This window comes from Cardiocondyla obscurior, linkage group LG19 (genome assembly GCF_019399895.1).
Source record: "Cardiocondyla obscurior isolate alpha-2009 linkage group LG19, Cobs3.1, whole genome shotgun sequence".
Classification (NCBI taxonomy): Eukaryota; Metazoa; Arthropoda; class Insecta; order Hymenoptera; family Formicidae; genus Cardiocondyla; species Cardiocondyla obscurior.
Genome location: NC_091882.1, coordinates 4126632 through 4150201, shown reverse-complemented (window position 1 = coordinate 4150201; position 23570 = coordinate 4126632). Strand labels below are relative to the sequence as shown.

At 35.7% G+C, this 23570-nt stretch overlaps 3 protein-coding genes across 7 annotated transcripts; all 3 read right to left on the bottom strand.

Moving 5' to 3' along the window:
* Window positions 1-13: 13 nt before the first annotated feature.
* On the bottom strand, window positions 14-18810 carry LOC139110049 (uncharacterized). Its single transcript, XM_070669558.1, has 22 exons — window positions 18459-18810; window positions 17567-18125; window positions 17285-17395; window positions 17045-17136; window positions 16791-16880; window positions 16528-16628; window positions 8079-8143; window positions 7321-7480; window positions 6915-7057; window positions 6536-6740; window positions 6286-6447; window positions 5806-6087; window positions 5348-5596; window positions 5070-5248; window positions 4808-4954; window positions 4381-4663; window positions 4075-4284; window positions 3703-3853; window positions 3399-3621; window positions 3207-3336; window positions 3008-3128; window positions 14-2894 (listed from the first exon to the last, which is right to left on the bottom strand). Exons 2-22 carry the CDS (start codon window positions 18112-18114, stop codon window positions 2149-2151), a joined length of 4398 nt encoding a protein of 1465 aa, XP_070525659.1. The 5' UTR covers window positions 18115-18125; window positions 18459-18810; the 3' UTR covers window positions 14-2148.
* On the bottom strand, window positions 8256-10270 carry LOC139110089 (uncharacterized). The gene is made up of 2 exons (XM_070669655.1): window positions 9863-10270; window positions 8256-9216 (listed from the first exon to the last, which is right to left on the bottom strand). The coding sequence occupies exons 1-2, from the start codon at window positions 9916-9918 to the stop codon at window positions 8898-8900; spliced, it is 375 nt and encodes a 124-aa protein (XP_070525756.1). The 5' UTR covers window positions 9919-10270; the 3' UTR covers window positions 8256-8897.
* Window positions 18811-20026: 1216 nt separating the features above from the next.
* On the bottom strand, window positions 20027-23384 carry LOC139110062 (protein-L-isoaspartate O-methyltransferase domain-containing protein 1). 5 transcript variants are annotated; one of them, XM_070669601.1, is made up of 6 exons: window positions 23120-23384; window positions 22483-22907; window positions 21730-22058; window positions 21530-21664; window positions 21199-21450; window positions 20027-21106 (listed from the first exon to the last, which is right to left on the bottom strand). In XM_070669601.1, the coding sequence occupies exons 3-6, from the start codon at window positions 22034-22036 to the stop codon at window positions 20097-20099; spliced, it is 1704 nt and encodes a 567-aa protein (XP_070525702.1). In that variant the 5' UTR covers window positions 22037-22058; window positions 22483-22907; window positions 23120-23384; the 3' UTR covers window positions 20027-20096. The 5 variants fall into 5 exon arrangements, with proteins under 5 accessions (XP_070525702.1, XP_070525701.1, XP_070525703.1 ...); XM_070669600.1 differs by having other exon boundaries at window positions 22802-22907; window positions 23120-23383; XM_070669602.1 differs by having other exon boundaries at window positions 21730-22042; window positions 22802-22907; window positions 23120-23383.
* Between the last annotated feature and the right edge of the window lie 186 nt (window positions 23385-23570).

The following is a 23570-nucleotide window of genomic DNA, read 5'->3' as shown; positions in this document are numbered from 1 at the left end:
AACTAGGAACCGCTTAGTTTATATTTACTTTTGTATTTAGGCTATCGAAGTAATACTTCCGTTGTTTCGAGTTTTGTTGGTCCTCTATATTCTAGAACTTTTACATTATACAGTCTCACCTGTTATATTGTTATATATGGGTAGGCGACAAATTGCAAGAAGGAATGTATAAATCTAATGTAAAAAGACCAAAATACTTGTGATTGTATAATTAAGAGGTACAGTTAGAGGTCTGCTGAATATTAATTCATATTTATACGAAGCTACGTACAATTTGATACTTACATGTCGTAATCTACCTATCGGAATAACATTTACGAACGCTCGTTACGTATCGTGTTTTTCATGTCCCTTAGAATTATAAATGATGAAAATTAATACGCCAAAATCGTATCTGATGCTTTTCGACATGGCAGTGTATACTATAAAATTTATTTCATGTATAAATTGACAAAAATTGATTTAATTATGCGTAGAAGAAAAAAAAAAAAAAAATTGTCTCTTCATTGTACATTGTGCTGTTATGAAATTTATTAATATTTAAGTATTGTATGGATTCTTGGGTTTTTTTTTTTTATTTTTTTTATATTTCAGGCAATCTTTCGATCTCTCATCATTCTGACTACTTTCGCCAAAATACTCAAACTATTGTAAAATCTATTGTTTAGAAATAAGCGAATATGTGAATTATTCGCGACAGAAAGTATAGCAGCGTGCTTGTTTATTTTACTTTTAGGCAAGGTTGCGATGTAATACTGGCTCAATAGTGTAATCGGATAAAGCCACGGCCCTACTCTATACTTGGGTATTATTGATGTGATTAAATCAAGAGAGATTATTAAATCTCGATAAAATTAGAAAATCCTTGTAAATATTTTATATTTTTAAGAAAAATCTGTTGACACAGAAAACTAGTCATATAGATATATTCGAGTGCTAACAGACTAACACAGATCTTATTACGTCTTTTGCATTTATAACACATGCTTGGCCAAAAGAGATACTGCTCCAGTTTCATACCTCGGTCGAATCGATTTCAGTGAAGCATTTCTCATTAAACGACTAACCCCACTAGAGGTACCTATTACTACAACAACATAAACTTCGATCTTAAGTATGTAAGTAGATTATCAAACTAAATTGAATGTGTATAGCTTTATAATACAAATTATAAACGACGAAAAAGAGCGCGACGACTAACTCGTGGATATTATGAAAGGGCTGTATGACAGTGATAAATAAATACTTTAACTCGGAAAGGCTATCGACTCGAGTATTCTCACCTTCTAAAAATCTGTACAGTTATACATAATTATTAATATTATTGTACATAAATCGAAAATTCACACGCATTTTATTTCTCAGCGTTTTATTCATTTATTCGTACGATAGATCTTTTCACGATGTATAATGGACGTAAATGCAAGTGTTTATAGTGAAGCGTGAACATTTTGATTAAAAATTTATAAGTAAATTTCAATGGATGGAGTGCAATGATAGTCATTTGTCGCATTGATCCTTACGCAATTAACGATCAACGATCAGATTACAATTAATCTGGTATTTCCGTCTCGTACATATGTAAAAGTATGAGAAATAAAAAAAGGGACAATATATGTACTTTATATATACTTCGATAATATGTAGTTTAGATTTTGATTTTTGTAACTCTTGATACGATCGTTCATTTGCTACAACATTGATATAACTTAAAAAACAATATTTTTCAGAAACTAAGCTAGAATAATATTTTAAATTATTAAAATTTTATAATATAATTATTTTAATGCGATTCTGGTGTAGCAATTGTAAAGGAGTAAAAATATCTAACTAGCATGTATAAATTCATCATTTACTATATTAAATTCTTAGCACTTTTCGTAAATAGCTTTTACGATAATTTTTATGTCATTGTAGCAAATGAGTGGTATAGCATTATCAATCGAGTCCTTATTACATAGTGAAAAATGCAATTATCGACGAATATTATTCTAGATAATTATAGTACGACTGCGATATGAAATAATTTGCAGCTTACCTGTTAATATGAAAATTTATGGCGAGATCCATTTCGTACAAATTTAATAATCTATGTTTGTCCGTGCGTTTATCGCAAATATACTTTCTTGCGATCTCGGGAGAAGCTCTTCAAGCTCCTTCTTTGGCATGCGTACGATTAAGCAAGTAGTCGAGATCGTGAGAGATGCGGTCCAGCATACCGCTGGTCGCGCTATCACAGCTACCCGCTGTTGCTACAATTTCCGGCGTCTTCTCCTCGCCATCGGGCTGCTTGCGCTCGCTCGTATTGGCGATATCCGGCATAACGCTTATCACATGCTCCCGGCTCTTGAGCTCTGCGCTCGTTCGCGACGTCAACTCGACGTCGCTCTTCACGGCCAGCGTGACGTCCGGCATCGCGCCTAATCGCGACTCTACGTCGGCACTGCAGAGGACTTTGCTCGAAGACTCCGAGGACACGCTCGCCGTTGGCAGGAAGACTTTACTGTCTCCACGAAATTTGCCGGATGCGTCACCGCGCAAAGTGCCGCGCTCGTTAGCGCTGTAGCCTATTGTCTCGTTGACGCAACGGGTGCCACGTACCGAGAACGCCGGATCAATGAACACCGACGATTCTTGGTATTTGCGCGGACTCGTATTATAGTTCTCGAGATCAATATTGTCCGAGTGATCTATCCGGATTTCCGGTAGGAATCTGCTGGTCGCCGGGACGGAGGATTTGACGTAGGTGGATGAGGATTCGGATACAAATTCACGCATATCTATGCTACCCGCGGCAACTCCTCGTATCTCTCGATACGGCTCGCCGACGATTGAAGACGACGCTGGAGGAGTCGCCGAGTCGTTCTCCACCTCGGCGTCAGCTTTCGAGCACACTAATAAAGACAGCGCTTTTATAATTTAATGTGAAAAAAATATCTCCCTTATATTTTATTATAGTAATTAATATGAATAATGTACCGTTTTAAGAAGACTAAGCTTGCAATACCTTTTATAGGTTCCGATGAACGTTCTTCATCAGCGTTGCGTTTCCACCTCATTCTCCGCAACATTGGCCCGATAATCGCACTCTCGCCATTTACGACATACACGATTACTATACTAAAACCCTGCACAACAATAGTTTAATTAGTTTAATACATCTATCTATCCGTTTATCATAAAGCTTTGTTTAAAAGAAAACTCACCAGAGCGAAAGACAAGGATGCGAAAACATAGTGAAAAATTACAGACGATGAATTTATGTAAAAAATAGAAGATGCCTCCATAGCAATGATACAGAATATGATGATAGCTGCACGGTGCAGTATTCGTATTCTGTAACAAAAATCGCGTAGTTTGTAAAGTTTGAAAATCTTATTACGTGAATTTGCAGTTACCTCGTTTCTACAGCTTCTCTCTTCATCGCATTTTCCTCTACCAACGTGTGGACTTTGTGGAACACTCCCATGTACAGCAGCGCGAATACTAAAAACATCATTGTGGCGCAGGTGACAAATATGTTATAAACGCCGCTGCCATATATGAGCCACCAGGATTCGTGTCGCCATCCGGTACTTTTGTGCGTCAATTCGGTTGCAAATACAGCCAAGATTGGAACGCCTACGAAATATATGATTGCGAGTGGCATTTTGTGATGGTATATAAATTTCGAACGATATTTATAAATTATGTAAATCGTACCAGTTATCACAGCGATCACTGTCGGTTGAAAATGTTGGCTCGGTCGAATTTGCGTAAGTTTGGCATATACTATTAGAGCCTCAGAAATAGGCGCAGACATTCCTACAAGGAGAAACGCCTCTAATCCTATTGCCACGAGCGAATAAGATGACTGTAAAATAATGAGAAAAAATATGTTTAAAGTCTAATTAAATTAAATAATTAAGTCTTAAAAAATGCGATATTATGTCTACAGCAGTCTACGCTAAATTTAGAACAAGATAACAATTTTATAATTTGTAAGATTTATTTTATAATAAAAGAAAATATTAGATTTAAAGCTCGGATAACAAAAGCTAATGTTCTAAGAATTTAAACGTAAAGTATAATTACTTCTGGAAGATTAGTGTGGACGGCGTAAATGAAGATTGCCATTGCACCTATTAATGCACCACAGCATTGGAGTTTTAGAAAATTTAGCCAGCTTTTATGCTTCCACCAAAAAGTGCCTAGTATAAAAGCGGACAGTAGACACTGAATGAGGCAACTGCTGCATCCAAATATTATAATAAACGTGGTCTGCTCTGTTTTCGCCAGCACTACCTATAATAACGAATTAATTAACATGAATCTTTTCTAAGATTCTCATTCTATAAATATTAAAATAAAAAAAAAGATTTTAATTGAAGCTGTACGTACTTTTGCTGCGCGAGTCGTCAAGAAAACGGCGATTGTTCCTGTAGTTGGACACAAACAATGCGTCATAACGTCATTAGGCACTGTATTTGCTACGCAAGTATTGAGATCCCACGACCCAGTATTATCTATTAGGCCACACGATGTGTTCCAAGAGCTCGTCTGGTTTTGTAAATGTCGGATTTGGAGATCAATCCATATCTTATTATATTTATCGGCACCAAAAGAAGGTACGGCGATAGTGATCACTCGAGAGTTGATGCGGAATTCTAAGTCTGTGCCATCACTATGAAGATAAAATTTTAATTAATAAAATTTTATAAGTAACTAGGCATTTAAGAGTAATAATCGCTTATCAATCCCTATTTTAGCTTATTTATTCGGATTTTTCAATCCCGCGTTTAACTTATTAATGAATAAATTAACTTACTCGAGCTCCTTAATGTATGCTGTTGGTATAAAGCGCGACATGTTTTTATATACGATAACAATTCCAGTATATGAATTATTAGATTTTATATTGCGTTGTTTCTTCCATAATCGTACGGCTATTTTGTCTTCGTACCAATCTGGATATCTGTCATAAATAAATGATGAAAACTTTTAACATATATACATATATAAAAAATATATTGTTTTAAAAGATTATTTTGTAAAAAAAAATTAACTTGTGCAAGTATAAAAGTAGTTACATATAATCAGACGAAGGTATTTGAAGGGAATGCGTTATACTGTCTGCATTTTGAGATTCCAGTTGTTGAATATCTACAACCATGGAAGACAGAGGCAGATGCTGCTTATATACATTTTTCAGCTGTTTAGACCAGTGAATTAAATTACGTTGCGTAAGCTGAAGTAATACTGATAGTTTCTAAAAAATAAATTATTAAAAAGTTATATATAATAAAGTTTAATTTAGCAATCTTTTACAAAACCAGTCCTTTCTACACTATGCCTGAATTGTTTTTACCTCTTGACTCAAAATTGAATATTCATCACTTAGTATGCGATTTATTATATGAGTCAGAGCTTCTGCAGAGGCATGTGCATCCTGTAGATCGATGGTGTTCTGATATCGTTCGATTTCTGCCAACATACTCATTATACGATCGCCTTCGCCAGGATAAAATGGCAATCCACGTTTGCGCAAGATCTCCCAAAAGGCGAGAATCGTGTCCGAGCTCGTGGTTTTCTGATACCCTAATGTTAGACTTCGAAACTGTAAATTAAATGAATTGCGTAACATTATACATGTCGTCTTGACAATAAATTGAGAATATTTTTAATTAATTTTGCAAATAATATTACAGATATTAAGAGTCGATCAGCCTAAGAATAATAAGATTAACTATTTTTTAATTTTTATATATTTATTAACAAATACTAAAATTTAATTTGAATATGACCAAATATTAAAAAAATACTCACATTATTATACGGTAAAATTAACGGTTCGTATAAACAAGACGAAAAGTCTGGTATTTGCCATTCGGGTGTGGTAGCGTCCTTCATCGAGCACAGCCTGGATACTCGTTGGCCTACAAAATACCGAGGACACTCTAGTAGCGCCTCTGATCCAGGCGCAGTATCTGGCCATTGTAAACCCCAAGACTTCGTTTTAAAGCATATCGGTATCAATGTTCGATTCATGACTTCGATTCTCACAGACATGGACTTGTGCGCTACGTTGCAGGTATAAATCGCCGATTTCTAAAATGCCAAATAAACCACTTGGTATTAATCGAACACATTTTTGAACTTTTGTTCCAATTTTTTTAAATATTTTTTAAATTTTAGAAGTAAGCTTTAATAGAAAGAATTAAATTCTTTAATTTTTAATTTATAAATTTAATTTATAAATTCTATAAATAATTAAATAAAGAAATCAACGCGTACGTCTGACTCTACCTGAATATTAGTGATTTTTAGAATGCTACCCGCTGGATACAGATCTTCCCAAACCGCTCGACCGGGCTCTAATTTAAGCAAGGCGCGGTTCTTCGTCCAGCCGAATCCAATTCCGATGTTACGCATATTTGGAGTCATGCAAGTCAGCTGTACATTGTTGCCCTGTAAAAAATCTTGAAGTATTAATATACGTCTTACTTTCTATAAATGCATATTATTTGCACGTTAAGCGAATCTATTTGCAACTTACTTTCTCTACGGTGGCACTCATCGGCACCACCTTCACGTCCGGCTCATTTCTGACCTCGATGTAGATACCTTTGCACTGTTGTACACCCCAGTCAACTACCTGACACGTATATTGACCTACGTCGAGCGGAGTCGCTTTCTCGATCGTCAACATCGACGTGTATACATCTGATCCATCATTCGGCAAGCGTTTGATCCAAATTTCTCTGAAACATTGAGGCAATTAAGATGCTGAGAAAACTAAATTTTCTTTAAAAAAAAAAAAAAAAAAAAAAAAAAAAAATTAAATATATTTATACATCTCGACATTGTCATTTTAATTCATGATTGCACTTGACTGCACTTCAATATAAATTCTAAGCCATTGATAGTTTGCTCACCTAATAGCCTTACTCGTGTTCACCAACATGCCGTCTTTGTACCAAACGAAATCTATGTTGTAGCTTCCTTGAGCAACGCACGATAAAACGATTTGCTCTCCCAAGTGAACCTCATTATCATTCACTTGATTGATACGGAGACTCTGAAACATAATTATTCTTCTTTAAGTTGTATAATTAAAGAAAACGCTAAGAATAATCAATTTCATAATCGACTAAAGTCGTGATTCTTCACTAACATATTTGCAATTTTATCTATATAATACATTTGTATAAATTGGAATAATTATTAATTAAAAGTATTTATTAAAGAATAATTATTTTTAGTAGCTTAAACGCGAAGACTTTCCTTCAATTAATATTTCAACTAAATTCTTATTACTTATTCGAATTGCAATAAGTTTACCTGTAACTTCAGTGCAGGTTTTTGCTGAAAAGTAAAGTGTGTAGATTCCAACGCTATTTCACTGAGACGTCGACGTTGTACAAGTCGATTGAGGGACTCACGAATTTTATCCCCGTCATCGGAATTCCCGAAAAAATGAAAAGTAACTTCAGCCGTTGGTCTGTCAAAGGAAATAATACATATACATATAAAGTTAAACAGCGATTAAGCATAAAAGGCATTTCTTGTGCACAAAATACATTAATTAATTTTCTTTTTTTATTTTGGCAGGAACCTGAACCGAAACAAAAGCATCATTCGATTTCGGTTATGATTTAATAAAATATTTTAATATTATTCTGGTTCTAGTTTTAAGAAATTTCTTTATTAACAATTATATGTATTTTTATTCAATCGATATAAAAGTTGAGAATTTACTTAAAACCTTAATTTCTTTTCTTTTATGTAAACATATGTATCTTATTAAAAAAAACTAAAGAAGTATTAAATTTAAGGTTTTTATTTGCTTCCTACTATTACCTCAAGTTGCGACGCCAGATGTAAGAAATTGTGTAAAATTGTGCAAAAAATATTTCTCAATAATTAAACTAAATATAATTAAGTTGGAGAAAAATTCGAGAAAAAAAATAGACAAAAAAAAGAGAGCAGAGTAGAAATTAATTCCAGGCATTTTACGTACAAATTATTTCAAACACGATTCATTTTTATATTTTGTGTACAACTGTTACGTTTTATCCTTCCAATGTGTACCTACTCACGTCACATTCAGGATTTTTAATTCCTCCATAGAAGTGACATTGGAGTTCCTTAAGTATTTGGCAAGCTACGAGAAAAGTTTCAGCGAATTAAATAAGCATAAAATTATTGGATTATTTATAATAAGAGAACAAGAATAAAAAAGATACAAAGGATAGGTATCAGAGATAAGGACGTACTTAATATTTCCATGTTATTTGATTTTATCAATCACGATGTTATACATTCACATTGTTCTTCGACATTAATCGTTGATAATTACAAAATATAGTACGTAATATAGATTGATTTGTCTTTATGACAAATTTATATAATTGATACAGATGTATACATATTTAATTATTACTTTATATTCTGCGAGTGAATAATTAAAAGATACAAGCTTCACTTATTAAATCGTAAATCTTGTTCTAACAATAGCAGATTCCTTCTCCTCAGCTTCTTCGTTTCGCACTTTCTGCATTTCGAGTAGAAATAAGTACTCGTGTATTGAAAGAAAGAAAAGAACAAACAAAAAACAAGTACAGAAAGTGTTTCCAAATTGGTAAAATTTGCAGACTTGGCATAAGATGGATCGGATAAGTCTCGCTTATATACACATAATTTTTTTTATTTCTCAGTATAATGTCCATTGCTCCCGTCTCGCTGCCGTGAGACACACACAGGACATATTAGCTCGCCCAGTTCGAAACTCCCTTTTTATCCTCCGCGTGGGAATTCTCCCCGATGCGGGAACCTCAGGCAAGTAGCATGAGCTCTAGTTAAAGACCGCTCGTGAACCGGTCCTTTGATTTCAGCCCTCAAGAGCAAGTCCTTGAATTTCACTTGGGCAGCTTCGGAAAATATGAATCTTTGTCGCTTATCAGAACGCAGGATAGGTCTGTGCTGCCTGGGCACAAGTGGAGGCGGATCGTCTCCTTGGAAACGCTGAGCACCTCGATCCCGATCTCCCGGCAGTAGGCCTCGAGCAGGGTCATCTGGAGATGGCTGGCCGCGTCCATGTCCACGTCGAAGGGCACTAGGCAAACGCTACCTCGACTGTTGCAGCCTCTGGACGCCAGTTCTCGTAGAGTCGGCAGCATCCCGCAAGTGACGGTGCTCCCGTAGCAGCTCGACTCCTCGCGCCACGACGACTTCCCACTAGAATTCATCCTCGATCAATCATTATCGGTGCATCAAGAGTTACATAAGCTGGCGCGACAGTGTAGAGTAATACTTGGAATTTCCACGACGGGTTCTACGAATCGCGATATGACGCGGCGATTTAATCTATACGCGGAAAGTGCAAGGTGCTTCGAGACGACTCTTTCGATTGCTCTTGCCGACCAGCAATTGCTGAAATAATTTTTACCACGGTGACTCGAAGATTTCGAAAAGTATGCAAAGAGCAAAATTGAGAAATTCTTCCGCAAGCTTTAGATACATACCTACAGCTTGCGGTAGGATAACGATTTCCGCGAACCGAGCAAAGATAAATAAGATACGCGGTCGCTTTTGAGAAATTCTATTTTGACCGCGATAAAATATATTCCGCCGAGTCATTTGTTAACAAATAAAAAATTGTTACGCAATGTTGAAAGCGCCTTTCGCGTTAAAACGAACGAGGGGGAAGAAGAAGAGGTCGGCGATAAATCGAAATTACCTCGTCGTGACCAAGCATTTCTTTATCACTGTTGAGAGAACCACGACCAATCATGCTACGCCTCTCGTCGAGTGTTGCGTGTCACAGGCCACGTGGAAATCCCGTGCACCGGGCATATAGATACTCTTATTTCGTGATAGCTACCTGTCGGCCATCGTGGTCTGCGCGTGATAGGATTGCGGCTCCTGGCAACGAGTCATATCGGTCGCTATGTCCGTCTCTGCGCTCGGTCTCGGTTCAATTTTCAACGCGTCTCCCCTGCACACCTCGCTGAACGTCGGAATCCTCGTGCGCTCGGTAATGTCCGTTGGACGAATTTTCGTCGCTTTAATCCCCCGACCTGTTGCGACCCGGCTTGACTTCGAGATTCTCGCCGGTCTCTACCGAATCACTTGAATTCTTTTTCTTTCCAGGCGGCCTGGGACCAACTTCGCTTCCCTCCGCTTTCACTCAACTTCGCTCTGACGCAAACTCGCGCAACACTCGCGTAACGTTCTCACAGCTCGACGACGACTCACGGAGGAGGTTCTGACGATACGAAGACACGTAAGCGTGGCGCGCGCCTCTTTTATAGAGGTCGGCCCCCCACCAAGCTTCCTCGGATATTCCGATAGGGTATATGTATGTACATACATAACGGATGCTTTTTATCGATGCCCGGCGCGGACGGCCAACTTTACCGGGAAACCCGAGGAAAAACGCGACGCCGAAGCCGCTAACTGAGTTACGTCTCCGCGCACACGATTTCCCAGGAGGAGAGTAAAATAGCTAATCGCATTCGAGGACAGTAATTCATAATTGAGAACATGAGGCAAACGAGAAAAAGAAGAGCTAACGGATGAAATGAATAATTAAAGCGACCCAATTAAATTTGTCGCATTAAAGAATACAATTTTATATTTAAAACGTGTGTCATCGTTTACCTTCACCCACCACCCCCTACCCCACCCTTTGGGCGACTTTCAATTAATTTCGACGGAGACCTTGACCTCGAATGAGGTCAAAGTCATTGACCTAACCATCCCCGGTCGGTCCAAGTTATCAAAGACTTGTAAAAAATTAAGTTTCATATGCGGGAAAGTTAATAATTTTTCGGCACTAAAAAGTTAAAAATCTATAAGATATTTTGTAATAATCTCAGAGCTAACGCTTGAGCGAGAAGAGATTCTGCCCTATTTTTATATTTAACATTTTTGCATATATGTATATAATATGTATATGTATGTGTGATGGATCTTATCTCAAATCACATGGACAAAGATAAATAATTTTAGTCGAGAGAGACAATACGATCAGCTTTTACACGATATTACCGAGCTAAATAATAAATTTTGCAGAAAAGAAAAAAAATTTATCTGCTAAGGAACGATGTTACGTCGTAATATAATCAACAATGGCATATATCAGAACGCTGATACAGAATTAAAATGACTCATAGAGGGTCTCGCATACGCGTACATGATTCACTTTAACGCCACTGGAATATCATATTATTTGCTTACTGATCGATAAATAACTATGCATGTAATTTTGATTCTTACACTAGTGTGCGTATGTGTTTAGTTTTTAGCTCTAAATGTTGAATAAACATAAAGTTTGAAGTAAGTGTGGCGAAATAAATGAGCTTTCTTGTTTTCGTATTTTCTTGCATAATAAATGAATTATATGTATATAAAAATGCACATTTTTTTTTTTTTTTTAACACAAAGAAAAATACATCTTCATAATATTATGGATATATGATATTCAAAACACTGGGTTATGGTTCAGTGTGCCGTTTGTGGATTAAGCAATAAATTGTTTTAATTTTTCTTAAATAAGAAAAATCCCTGAAATATGTGAACGCCTGATTTTACATTTATAATATGAATTAAAATATGTATCCCTTTAAGACCCATAAAATATGTTTTCTTTTTTTTTCTTAATTTTTTCAGATCTCTTGTGATAAATTTCCAAAGTGGAAAAAGTCATCTTGTGCAACTCCAAAATTATTGTATGCAAGACACGTGAAAACACGTGAAGACAAGAGTTTTTTGCATCATCATCATCATCATCATCATGCACGTATATCTTTGATAACTTGTTTCATCATGCGCAAACACCTCATCTAAAGTATATTGATCGACGTTGCAATTACGTCGGTCAATAAACTTTATTCTAATAGATAACCCGCAACAATTACATGTATGTAGTGCATATCACCTATGAATTAATTTAATACGATACGATTATATGTACGTATGTTGCATAACGCTAATATTATGCGAGTCCATCAGTATAATATATTTTTAAAGCCAAATCTAATTAAAGTTTTTTACTATTTTTTCCCTTGCGATAACTATGTACCGAAGAGAAAAGATGGAAAAAGTTACGCACTATTAACGAAAATGATGCAAGCCACAAATGCTTCGGTTGCACCGGCGTTTCATCAGCTGTTCAACGTCTGTGATAAACCAAGATTAGGTATATTTTCCAATTGGGATAAAAATCCAAATCGGAAAATATACATCAAGTGTAGAACTCTCTGATAAACGTGCCACGCGACATTATTAATTTTACGTAAAATCTCCTTGCCTAAAAACTTGTACATGATAAAATACAATTGTTAAAAAAAAAAAAAAAAAAACATCAGAGAGAGTAATCAACTACTAAATATAGTTCTACATAGTATAAATAATTTCAGAGAGATAATTATGTGCTTTCCGCGTACAGTCTCTATTTTAATCATATAAAAATAGTAACCACCGAAGGTTTCTTTTCGTAACCATTTTGTTACAACGGTTATCAGCTCTTTGTGCCAACGAATATAATTGTATCTACTAATATTACTGCTCTAAAGAGAAAGAGAGACAATGCATAATTTACATTGTGCAACAACCGCATATTTCGATGATATAACAAGATTATATTCAAGATTACATCGGTTGAGTTGTTTCCGTAATTAACTATTCTTTTTAAGATATTAAAATAAAAAGATATTCATTAACTATAAAGCATTTTCTAAAAATATATCTAATGGTCATTAAAAGTAATAAGATAATTTGTAAAAGTTATAAATTAGGTATTTTTAAAAGTCTCCATTTACTTACTTCTTAGAATTCGGAAACAAAATTACTTGCCAGTTAGACTAATTTCTTTATTATTTTATTTTATTTTTTTCGTATCTCTCATTGACAGATAAGATATTTTGTTAATCGAAGGACCAGCGGAAAATCCCAAAGTACCTGGACACAAGTTGTCTCTTGATAAATATGTATATTAAAACGAGATATGTACTAGATAATTATGTGTATATTATAGGCGTAATTCCGCAGCTGGTTTTCCTTATTACTCTCGCAAATTACGAATACTGTTTGCGTAGATGCAAATTTCTCTGGGGAATAACTAAAGTTTTTAACAAAACTAGCATACTGATACGTAAAGTACTTGATGCAAAATATTTTTATCATAAGATTTTTGGAAATCAACCCGCAGCTTTTGAAACAAATAATAATTTCCTGTATTTAAGATTCTTGCATTAAATGCAACTTAACCGATAATCTTATCGCAAGTGTAAAATAAAATAAATTTCATATCGTTGCGATACATTTTTGGAAAGATAATTTTGAAAGATAATTATTTATCTAATACCTATTGAGAATTGGCAGTTATCATCGATTGTGGTTCTTCTTCATTTGTAAAAATAACTCAATTCTTAGATGTGGATAATATTTTTAGACTTCCCTGAAACTCGCAAGTACTACAATAACATCAACAACCTGCATTTAGCGAGAATAAAACGAAGCTGCGAATTTGACATGATTTCTTTACTCATCATATCGATAATTGCAATATCCTTGACTGATAACGTAACTGGTAACGCAATCAGTTAGATATACTTAGAAAAAAGGCTACATGCGTTTTAGATAAGTCCACTAATCTAAAAAAAAGGGAATGATCGTGCAGGTATTCAAGAGTCATTAATGAGATTACTGTGATATTATCATAAATATGATACCTTAACGTTTGCTAATGATGTAACAAGTTATGAAAGAAAAATGTAATACGAAATTTAAGTTAAATGTAAAATTGAAATACTACATAATAAATAAATAATTTAATCCATTAAAATTTATATAAAAAAAAATAATTGCAGCAATTCGTAAATTTTTTAAATATAATATCAATATTTTACATACAACTAGCTACATAAATACGTCTTTATTGCTTACTGTTTCTTTAAAATAAATAAAAACGTATCGAGAAGAATACTTTTGTTTCGCACAAAATTCTTTGCATGTAATGGAAAACAGGAAAAAAAAAATTCATACTGTTCGAATAATGAATCATCTCATTTGCGACTCAAGTAAAGATTAAAGGAACGAAGATTCACGCCAGTGGCGTAATGTCAGATGGATTATTACTCTTTTTACAATTTTTATTTCAATAATTAAATTAGAGAAAAAATGGAGAAAAAAGAAAACAAAGAAAAAAATTAAGAAATAAAATATTAACGTTTGCATCTTATACATATTAATGTTAATTATATTTTTTTTTAGTATTTTAAATAAAATAACAATAAAATTAATACTCGTATAGTTTCTGCGAAATATCATTTCGTTAAGAAGCTTAGTTTTCTGATGGGAATTCCATTACGGAAACGGGATTTCTAATATCCTTGTAGTAACCGGATTTTATGGGTGTTACCCTACTAATTTGTAAGAATTTCAATATCCTTCGAAAGGCAAAATAAGCAATTACGATACCACAAAAAATTTATAACTGCAGGAAAAGTTGCCTGGGTGTGAAAGAATTAACTAACGTACATAAATGATTGGCAAAAATATAAAGATTAACGATTAATTTAAGTTAAGATATTTAAAAACCTTTTTTATGCGACGCATTAAAAGAAAAACTTGAAAGACTTTTTTTTAATGTCACTTTGTTTATCTGTTAATAAACAGATAAATGTAGATGCAGTAACACCAGTTGGTACAAATCCGCAAGACCGCAGATAAAACCGGATTCCACGAGCATGATTAAAAAAAAAAAAAAAAAAAAATAAAAAACGCGTCTGAATGTTTCCGCCCGTTTCGTCGCCTGCCGTGCCTTCGCACGATTGTATTGCATGAAGCAAAACAATGCTGATAGTAACTGATCGCAAATTGTCGCATCTCGTATTGCGCACGGTACGCAGAAATTAACGCCCTCGAGAACGTTTCTATCAATGGTTCATACCCGACGATCCTCCCTTTTGACGTGTTCTCTGCGTGTTTCTTCGCTGATTGAGCTTTCACCGGTTATCACGAGTTATCAAGTCGTTGACAAGTTCTTGACGCAATTCTTAATGCCACGACTAGCGCGTTAGAAAAAGCAGAATAATTCGCGTTATTATGCCCGCAGTTCTGGTAAATTTCCGTAATTATTCCTTACAATTTCTTGTTACATTTTTTTTTTTTTTTTTCAACGATATTAAAGTCGAAATGATCGATTGAGAAATAACTTGAAAAATGTACATTGTTACTGCTTTGAATAAAAGGGATTATGTCTATTTTTGATAGATAAACAAAGTGACGCCTAGTGAAGATCAAGCAAGTACAAAAAAAAACTTTAATGTAGGACACGGAACGGGTTTCCCCGGGATTTTACGCAGGTACAAGGGGGAAGGAATTAGCTCTCGTGCGTCAGAGAAAGGCTGCCGATTCCCAGTATTGCATCCGTGAAGCATACTGACTACTAAAACGTACTTTCTAACATACTGACGAAAAATTGAATATTACCTGCTCACGAGGAATAAAATAAAGATAACTTTTTTTTTTTTTTTTTTTTTAAATCTATCGAGACATAATTTCTGATATAATTACTGAAGTCACTACCTACATCTAACTATGAACTATGTACGAAAAGTTCTTAAGAAATTTCTTTATCTGAAAATGCCAGAAAAGGGAATCATAGTCACTGTGTGCAAATTTCAACGAACTTGGACAACTGACAGATATCAGGAATTAATTCCGGACTAAAGAACGTTCTAAAGTCCAAAAGTTACTCCGACATTGGACTTTAAATTTCCTTAATTAAACATTATTTTTTAAATATTTGCTTTAATTTTCACGCACACATGTGCGTGCAATGCGTGTATGCGCTAATACACATACAACACGTAAATAGTCCATCAAACTTTATAATTGGTACAAGAGAAAATTTTTTATTTAATAAAAAGTTATTTCAAAAAGATAATATTGCTTGCTTTGAGTTTAGGAATTTTCAGGTAATATACTCATAATGATATTTTACTCTGACGTAAATTAAAATATTCTTATATTGTCACGAAATAAACGTAAATGCAATCTGCGTCGCAATAAATTAATTGGTTGTTGAATTTACGGATTAGATTATAAATGACAATTGTATATCCATTCGAACGTGCGTTCTTCGGATTGACGTAAATGAACAAAAATCATTACGATATGTAATTGCCACATAGTCGCATACGGCGATTGCGATTAAATACATCGCTTATCGACGACAATCGCGTCATGTGTTTAAATCGTGCAGTTTCACACAAATTGTAATATTATCAATAATGTTTTTAAATAACTATTTGCGCGCACATGCTAATTTGAAAACAAAGAATTGTAATTTATTGCATAATCCATTTATGCAAATTATATTGTCATATTTACGTCGAAACATGCATATTTTCTATAGTCTTATCGTTTCAGTCAAATACTTCATAGAGCATGTCACCATATTGATTAATTTTTTTATTTTGATTAATAATTATTATTAAAAATAGTCAGATAAACTAAATATATATTTTTTTCACTCACCTGCTTGCTGACGAACGATTCCAAACTTCCGTGTTGTGATAGACCCGTGCGGAGAGATGTAACATTTGATAACTTGATCCTGCATTCGTATCTCGATCGATCTACGATAAAGTCCATGTGTATTATAGAACATTTCTGCGCATTTTAAATTAAAAAAATTTAATTAAAAAGCCGCGAATAAAAAAACAGTGTTGCAAAAATTATATTTAAAAAAAATTCAATGTGTTTCGATAAATTATTACGTATGTAAGGCATCAACTCACTGTTGTATATCTTCGTGCCGTCTTTACAAGTGCACGGCTGCTCCTGTTTGTCGACAGGACATTGCAGTATGCAACTCTCTGAAGCACATTCTACAAAGAAATATTATTACGTACTTTTTTTAAACTCGAAATATTTTCTCGTTTTTGCTCACATAAAATTTTACTCAATTTTATACAGTCTTATCGATGAATATTAATAACCCGCGTACCAAAATAAAACGGATTAAATATATCTAATCAAGATAAAAGCTTACCAGAATCTGAAGTGTCTAAAAGATGAGTTTCGCAATTGTGTCCGGCGTAGCCATTCGGACAATCACAGTGCATTGCTTCTGCTCCAATTTGTCTGCAATCAATGTAGCTAGTTATTTATTTTACAAATCGCCTTATATCTTAAACAAGATAATATAAAATTATAAAATAGTATTTAAAGAATTAAATATAATTTTTTTAATTTTTGTATATATATTTCATGATGTTTTATAAGATCATACCTGCACGTAGCTCCGTTTCGACAAATTGGAATATGCTCATCTTTAAAACATAATGGACCTTCGTTACAATTTCTTCCGCTGAATCCATCGAAACAATCGCACCAGAATGACCTGCGAAAAAAACACTCGTCAGACTAAAAGAAATGTTAGGAAAAATGACCTTGATCCACTGTTAATTAGAAATTCGACAAATATTTGTTAGAAGATTGTTATATTCCCGTAAATATTATATCAACAAAATGTACAGCAGATCCTTTCGGATATTGTTTTTCAAGAACTTACGTGTAATCCGCAGAAACCAGACAGTTTCCCGCGAAGGAACAATCACGCATCGAGCAAGAATCGGGATTCGGATGTTCCTCGGTCATCTCGTACGTTATGTTGAATCCATATACGTCAAGCAAATCATTTAGCACCCTGACGTGATTGCCTTCGAGCCGATCGAGCTCGAACTCGACCACGAGGAACGGCCTGAACGTCCTTAGGCGTCGGTATTCGAAGACGTTACCTTCGGTCACTTCTTTAATCAGAGCCGCCCCGAAATTCATGGTCTCGGACTCGTAGTACGCATATTCGGTGAAGCGGAGGCCCTTGTAGACATAAAGCTGCATCAAGTAGACGACGATAGAGCTGTTACTTGACGGGATGTCGGACACGTCTATCACCCAGCGACACTTGATCGGAATTGGAAACGGCCCGGGGAAATTTGGCGTTTGTATGACACCCCTAGGGCCCACCAAGTGACCACCGCAGACCGAATCTACGTTCGTGATAACTCCCGGCAGGTTGACGCAAAGAAGGCACAGAAGAAGAGAAATTGTTGCCTTCATCTTCGCTGAATCTATCAGAAAACAATATCATGCATCCTAACTTATAATTCATATACATTTCAGAGATGATAAAACGGTGTTTATATTTCAGAAATAATTTTTTAAGTCAACGCTTCGACTTGTGAATGTACGAATACATTTTTTTCTTGCCCTAGAATGGCCTTTTCAACGACTCATACAATTTATGACGTTCTTATAATTAATTTTGACTTTTCCGAAAGGGAATAACCAACGAGACGTCTCTCATTGGTGATTAATCAGCTTCGAGATAGCAGGCTGATAGGAATAATCTATAGGCGACAACATATCGGCGTAAACATACATCAATGCGACATCTCTCTCACCTTATCCGCGGCTCGAGCGGGGCGTTATCGCGACACTACCAAGCGAACGAGCGTGTGAGATCCTGTCCCTCTTCGGTGGCGTTCAATCGGTTGTTGCCCTCCGTGGAGTTCCTTTCCGCATCGGCGGACTTCTTCTCGGCATGACGACGTCGATATCCTTCCTTCGCGCTAGGGCTGGAAACGTTGCGCTCGGTCGGGCTCGGTCAGGGCTGCCCTTCGACGTCAACACCGCGCAAAAGCGCGAATCTCAACCGGCGTAGGAGGGGGAAGGGGTGTTCGATTCATCTCTCGATCGACTACTTTCAGAGATTCGCAAGGAGAGATGCGATTAAGGTTATCATCCGCCCTTTTCGTTTCCCCAGACGCTATTTTTATTTTATGAATATTTTTTCAGAACGTCAGGAGAAAATTTTTGAAAGCGTTTGAGGAATCTAAAGAAATTTTTTTTTTTTTTTTTAATATCGACAGCCAGCATAATTAATTGAATTGGCTTTACGTACTAGAAGACTGTTATATTAAGTATTACATTAAAAAAAAAATGTTTAAAATCTTTTAATTTTGTTTGTGATAGAAAATTTTAAACGTTTTGTATATTACACATTTTCTTACGTGTCCGGATTTGTTGGCAAAATATCCGAGATTTTTGGCCCACAAGAGCTATATAGTTTAAAAGATTTTAACATAACAATCCTAAGTACATAGTCGTAGCTCCGCAAGAACAATAGGAACGGCGGCGAGACGCGTGAGCGAGCAATCGAGGACACTTAAATGAACCTTGGAACGAACGACCTTGCTCGCGGCCGAGGTCTTGCGCGTTTCACGTAATAGTTGAATATCGCTTTCCCTCGCATTTTGTCATGGACATAGTCGCGCGATCTGTCAGAGGTTGCTACAGATGTTGGTATCCTCTACCGCACGCACCCAGCCTCATTCTTATCGTCATTATCCACTGCTGGATATCCAGCATAGAATAATTTACATACCAGGGGAAAAAAAATCGAATATCTTTAATCAAACGGTTCAATCAAAATGTTTTATAACTACACCCAAAAATCCATTTAATATAATAAAATCCTTACTTATTTTTATTAATCTCATAGGGCTGACTTTTTAACGCTAGACCTTAAAAAATAGGTTCGCTGATGCATATATCGTATATTTTATAGGAATAATATAAATAAACGATCATATATATATATATATTATAAAATTACGAGACTTTAATCTTTAATAATCTCATCCCTAGATATCCCAATTATACAATTTTATTTCTTGTTTCTATTAATTACGTTAAAATATTAAAATTTAAAAGAAAGATTACAAGATATAGGAACGATATATAACACGACAGTTCTTTGTCAAAAAAATCCTGTTACTGAATCATCGTAATCTATAGACCGTATAACGTACATCAACGACGGTCAAGTAGCGCCGTGAGATATGAGATGTCAGTTTATTTTGAAACGGTTGAAACGAGCGAATTGCGTAAGTTCCAACAAACAAGTACGTAAAAGAAATAAAAAATAATAATAATTAACAACAAAAACCTCTGTAAGATGGTTACATAATTTTTTTTTTTTTTTTTTTTTTTTAATAAAAATAATAACGTGACTCGCTTATAATTTATATGTATATGAATTATATCCGGTCGTAATTCATATACACTTGTATTGAGAAAGGCAACGGTAGTTGTTTTATCTTTTCCTTCATGTAAAGTGCAAACGCTTTGCTGTCGATATAATGCGCGACAGTTACGTCTTTGCCGGTATTAGAGCCTCGCGATGCGCGACACGTATTGCCGTACGACTTGTCGATTTCGATGTCGGGCAAATCCACGTCCATTATTGCGTCACCCGCATCCGTGGTGTCCGTTATATCCGAATTCGAGTTATTGGTATTCGAACTAGAGCTGCTTTCGTCGTTGCTCAAGTTGGCATCGTCTACTATACCGCTGTCCGTTTTCTCGCGCTTTGCGATCTTCTTGCGTTGCACGATAGCACTTTCTTGTTCGGCATCGCTGTTGCTGTCGCTGTCACTCATGTTCCAGTACGGAGTCACACCCGATCTTTCCGCATCTCGTTTACTGCGCTCCTCTACTCTGTTGTTGTTTTCGCTTGCGTCGGTCGCGACAGAGGAACTGTGACCTACGCTCGTACTCGTGTCGTCTCCACCCGCACTCGAAACGGTATTTTTCACGGCGGATTTCCGTCTTTGCTGACGTACATGGAAATCTGTATTTACACCAACGTCTCGGGTACTGTCGAGAGTATGCACGACGTTTGAAACCCTTTCGAGTCTCATCTCTTGATTATCTTCACCATTTTGATTGGGTTGTATAACGGCACGTACTAATTGCAAACTCGTTGTGATAGCTTCTCCGGGTTGAGCATCGGTGAGACGTGCATTCAGCAAGAAACGCGCTCGGCCTGAAATTTCCTGCTCGTCGTCGGTTAAAGCTTCGTCGGATTCTTCAAAAATAGGTATTACGAAACGTCGAAGGGTACGTTGTTGGGGCGTCTGTCTCTGATGCACCGGTAATACAGGCTTAACAGTCTCAAGCTCGGGATGTTCGCACCAAATATTATGACGTAATCGACGTCGAATTCTACCGCGGCACAGTTCTTGCAGAGATAAGGGATTGTACTCCGCTGCAAAATTCAAGTTTTAGAGATAACATCGCCTATTACAAAATCATCAACGGTTTAACAAGTAAAAAAATGTTTTTTAACTATATACGTACGCAATTGAAACAAATTATGTTCCGAGGACGGAGGTACGACTAGAGTCGCGAATGATACGGGAAGCATTGTATTCTGTACCCATGTGTTCTCATCTACTCTTTGTATACGTAACAACTGATCTTTGTAAGGCATTACTAATATACCTCCAATGCGTACGAATTGTTTAATAAATGCCTCATGGCTTTCAGGACACGCTGCACCACAATACACTCTATCATATTGCCTGCCGGGTATGATGCTAAGACAATTGCCTGTTGATTATGTTATTATAATGTAATGTAACAAATCGATCTCGTCGCTTTGCTAGCGTTAAAAAAAAAATTATTTTACCTTGTATGAATACAGGTTCGCAGAAGTCGAACTCATTTAAAGCCAATGATGTTTGTTTAAACGTTTCCAATCTATCGTACGCGTATCTCAAACAATCTTCGTGCAACTCAATACCGTGATTTACCCCATGTTGTTCTGAAATGGATATAAGATATCACATGTATAGAACATTAATACTTAAAATAACAAATTATTCTTACTTAGTAAGAGTCCTGCCATTGTGCTGAGGTAACCAGTCCCTGATCCAAGATTCAAAAAGCTTAAACCAGGTTCTAAACTAAGCCCTTCTAACACTTCACTATATATACAAGGAGCTGATAAATGTATATTTCCATGTTTCCAAGCTAGATCCTTGTAAGCACCTTCTCGATAAGCAGATAAAACATAGTCTGCTCTATCTATAGCTCTAAAAACTTGTTCTACCTTCTTTGTTCTGATATATCCTGAGCCCATTAAATTATCCACTAGCTCATCATTGTCTTGTCCACAGCTCACTGCTCCTCCCATGTTTACCTAAATATTAAATATTCTATAACAAATCCAATATAAATGTATTAATTTATTATGCTGAAAATAAAATAAACTTGATAAAAAATTTAAAAAAAATCTAAACAAAGATATTTAAATTAATATGAGCTATTAAATATAAATGATTACAACATATTAACAAAAAATAATATTTTAGACCAAAATTATTAAACCTGGTCTTTTTATTATTTTAAATAAGTCATCTTTGAAATAAAATATTCTCTGAAATATGTAAGTAAAATTTAAGATTTTTTTATTAATTCAAATTACAATTAAAATAGACTAAGTAACATAATGGATGAGTAAAGGATACTAATATATTAGAATATTTTATCTGTATTATTGATTAATTAGAGTATTAGTTGTTCGTAATATATATATTTTAAATTTAAAGTAAAAAAAAAAAAAAAAAACGATATAAATACCTAACGGTTCACTCTCAAGACACAAGCGCAAAAATAATTTTCCAGATCAAAGTACATGCAAAACATTAATTACACAAGTACATAGAGAATAAAAAAAAAAAAAAAAAGTCTATGCACTAATAATTAATACAATTTGATGTTTCATCGATCGTTAACTTAATTATGTACGACGTGATGATGCAACAAACAATTTTACACGCGAGTCGCTCTCCACACTCGCTTTAAAATAACGCACGGCAATAACCCACGATCTATATATGACGTGAGGAAAGTACGCGGACACAGACAGACGTTTATTTACGATAACATTACATCTCACCTCTCACCGTCTCTCTTTCTCTTTCTTGCCCTCCTTTGCCCTCTCGGTCTTTCTCTTACCCACACTCTCTCACTCTCTCTTTCTCACACACGTCAGACGAGCGAGTCTGCAAAAACGCAGTTCATAGATCGATGAAATTATGAACTTTGACAAACGGGTTCGAAAAAAAATTACTTGGAAGGTTTTGCGGAATTTTCTAATGGCAGCGTCGCCGACGCGTTACGTTAACCCGTGCATAATTATCGCGTAACGTTAAAGTGTGACGACACCGCAAAGCGTCGCGACACCGTCCCCGAGAAATGTTACAGCTGGACCTACCAAATCAAAACACAGCTCGGCGACAGCAGCAGTTACGAAACGGTAAAATCGTCGGTGTCGTTAAAGCGTCGGGTCTCGTTTTAACGCCGATGCCTCGATGGCGACGTAACGAGTCGGCATATTACAATGTTGACGATGCGACTCAACGTGCTGCCAGATCCGAACTCTGCCGTGGCACTCGCGTTTTGCTTCTTCTTTCACAACACGGAAGAGTTCATCAAGTCCATCAGCTGATACTGCAAAACACCGAAACGCCAATCGGCACTCCTACGCCATTGTGAGAAACCATTGGCGATGTAGTGACAAGATACGTTCGCCTCGGGACGCCGCTAGAGTGCAGTTAAGCCGCGTTCATAAACTCTACTCGAGTGGACCTAACGCCCTGAATAATTTGCACTTTTCGAATTGTACTGAAAAAATACTCCGTTAAACGATAGGGCTCATGGAAGTA

Coding starts and splice junctions, on each gene's coding strand:
- LOC139110089 (XM_070669655.1), bottom strand. CDS start 9,918: ATGACTCGTTGCCAGGAGCCGCAATCCTATCACGCGCAGACCACGATG. Junction 9,217..9,862: donor CAGACCACGATGGCCGACAG/GTAGCTATCACG, acceptor GATGAATTCTAG/TGGGAAGTCGTCGTGGCGCG.
- LOC139110049 (XM_070669558.1), bottom strand. CDS start 18,114: ATGAAGGCAACAATTTCTCTTCTTCTGTGCCTTCTTTGCGTCAACCTG. Junction 17,396..17,566: donor CTGGTTTCTGCGGATTACAC/GTAAGTTCTTGA, acceptor TTTTTTTCGCAG/GTCATTCTGGTGCGATTGTT. Junction 3,337..3,398: donor AGAGAAGCTGTAGAAACGAG/GTAACTGCAAAT, acceptor TTTTTGTTACAG/AATACGAATACTGCACCGTG.
- LOC139110062 (XM_070669601.1), bottom strand. CDS start 22,036: ATGGGAGGAGCAGTGAGCTGTGGACAAGACAATGATGAGCTAGTGGAT. Junction 21,451..21,529: donor CGAACCTGTATTCATACAAG/GTAAAATAATTT, acceptor CATAATCAACAG/GCAATTGTCTTAGCATCATA. Junction 21,107..21,198: donor ACATAATTTGTTTCAATTGC/GTACGTATATAG, acceptor TGAATTTTGCAG/CGGAGTACAATCCCTTATCT.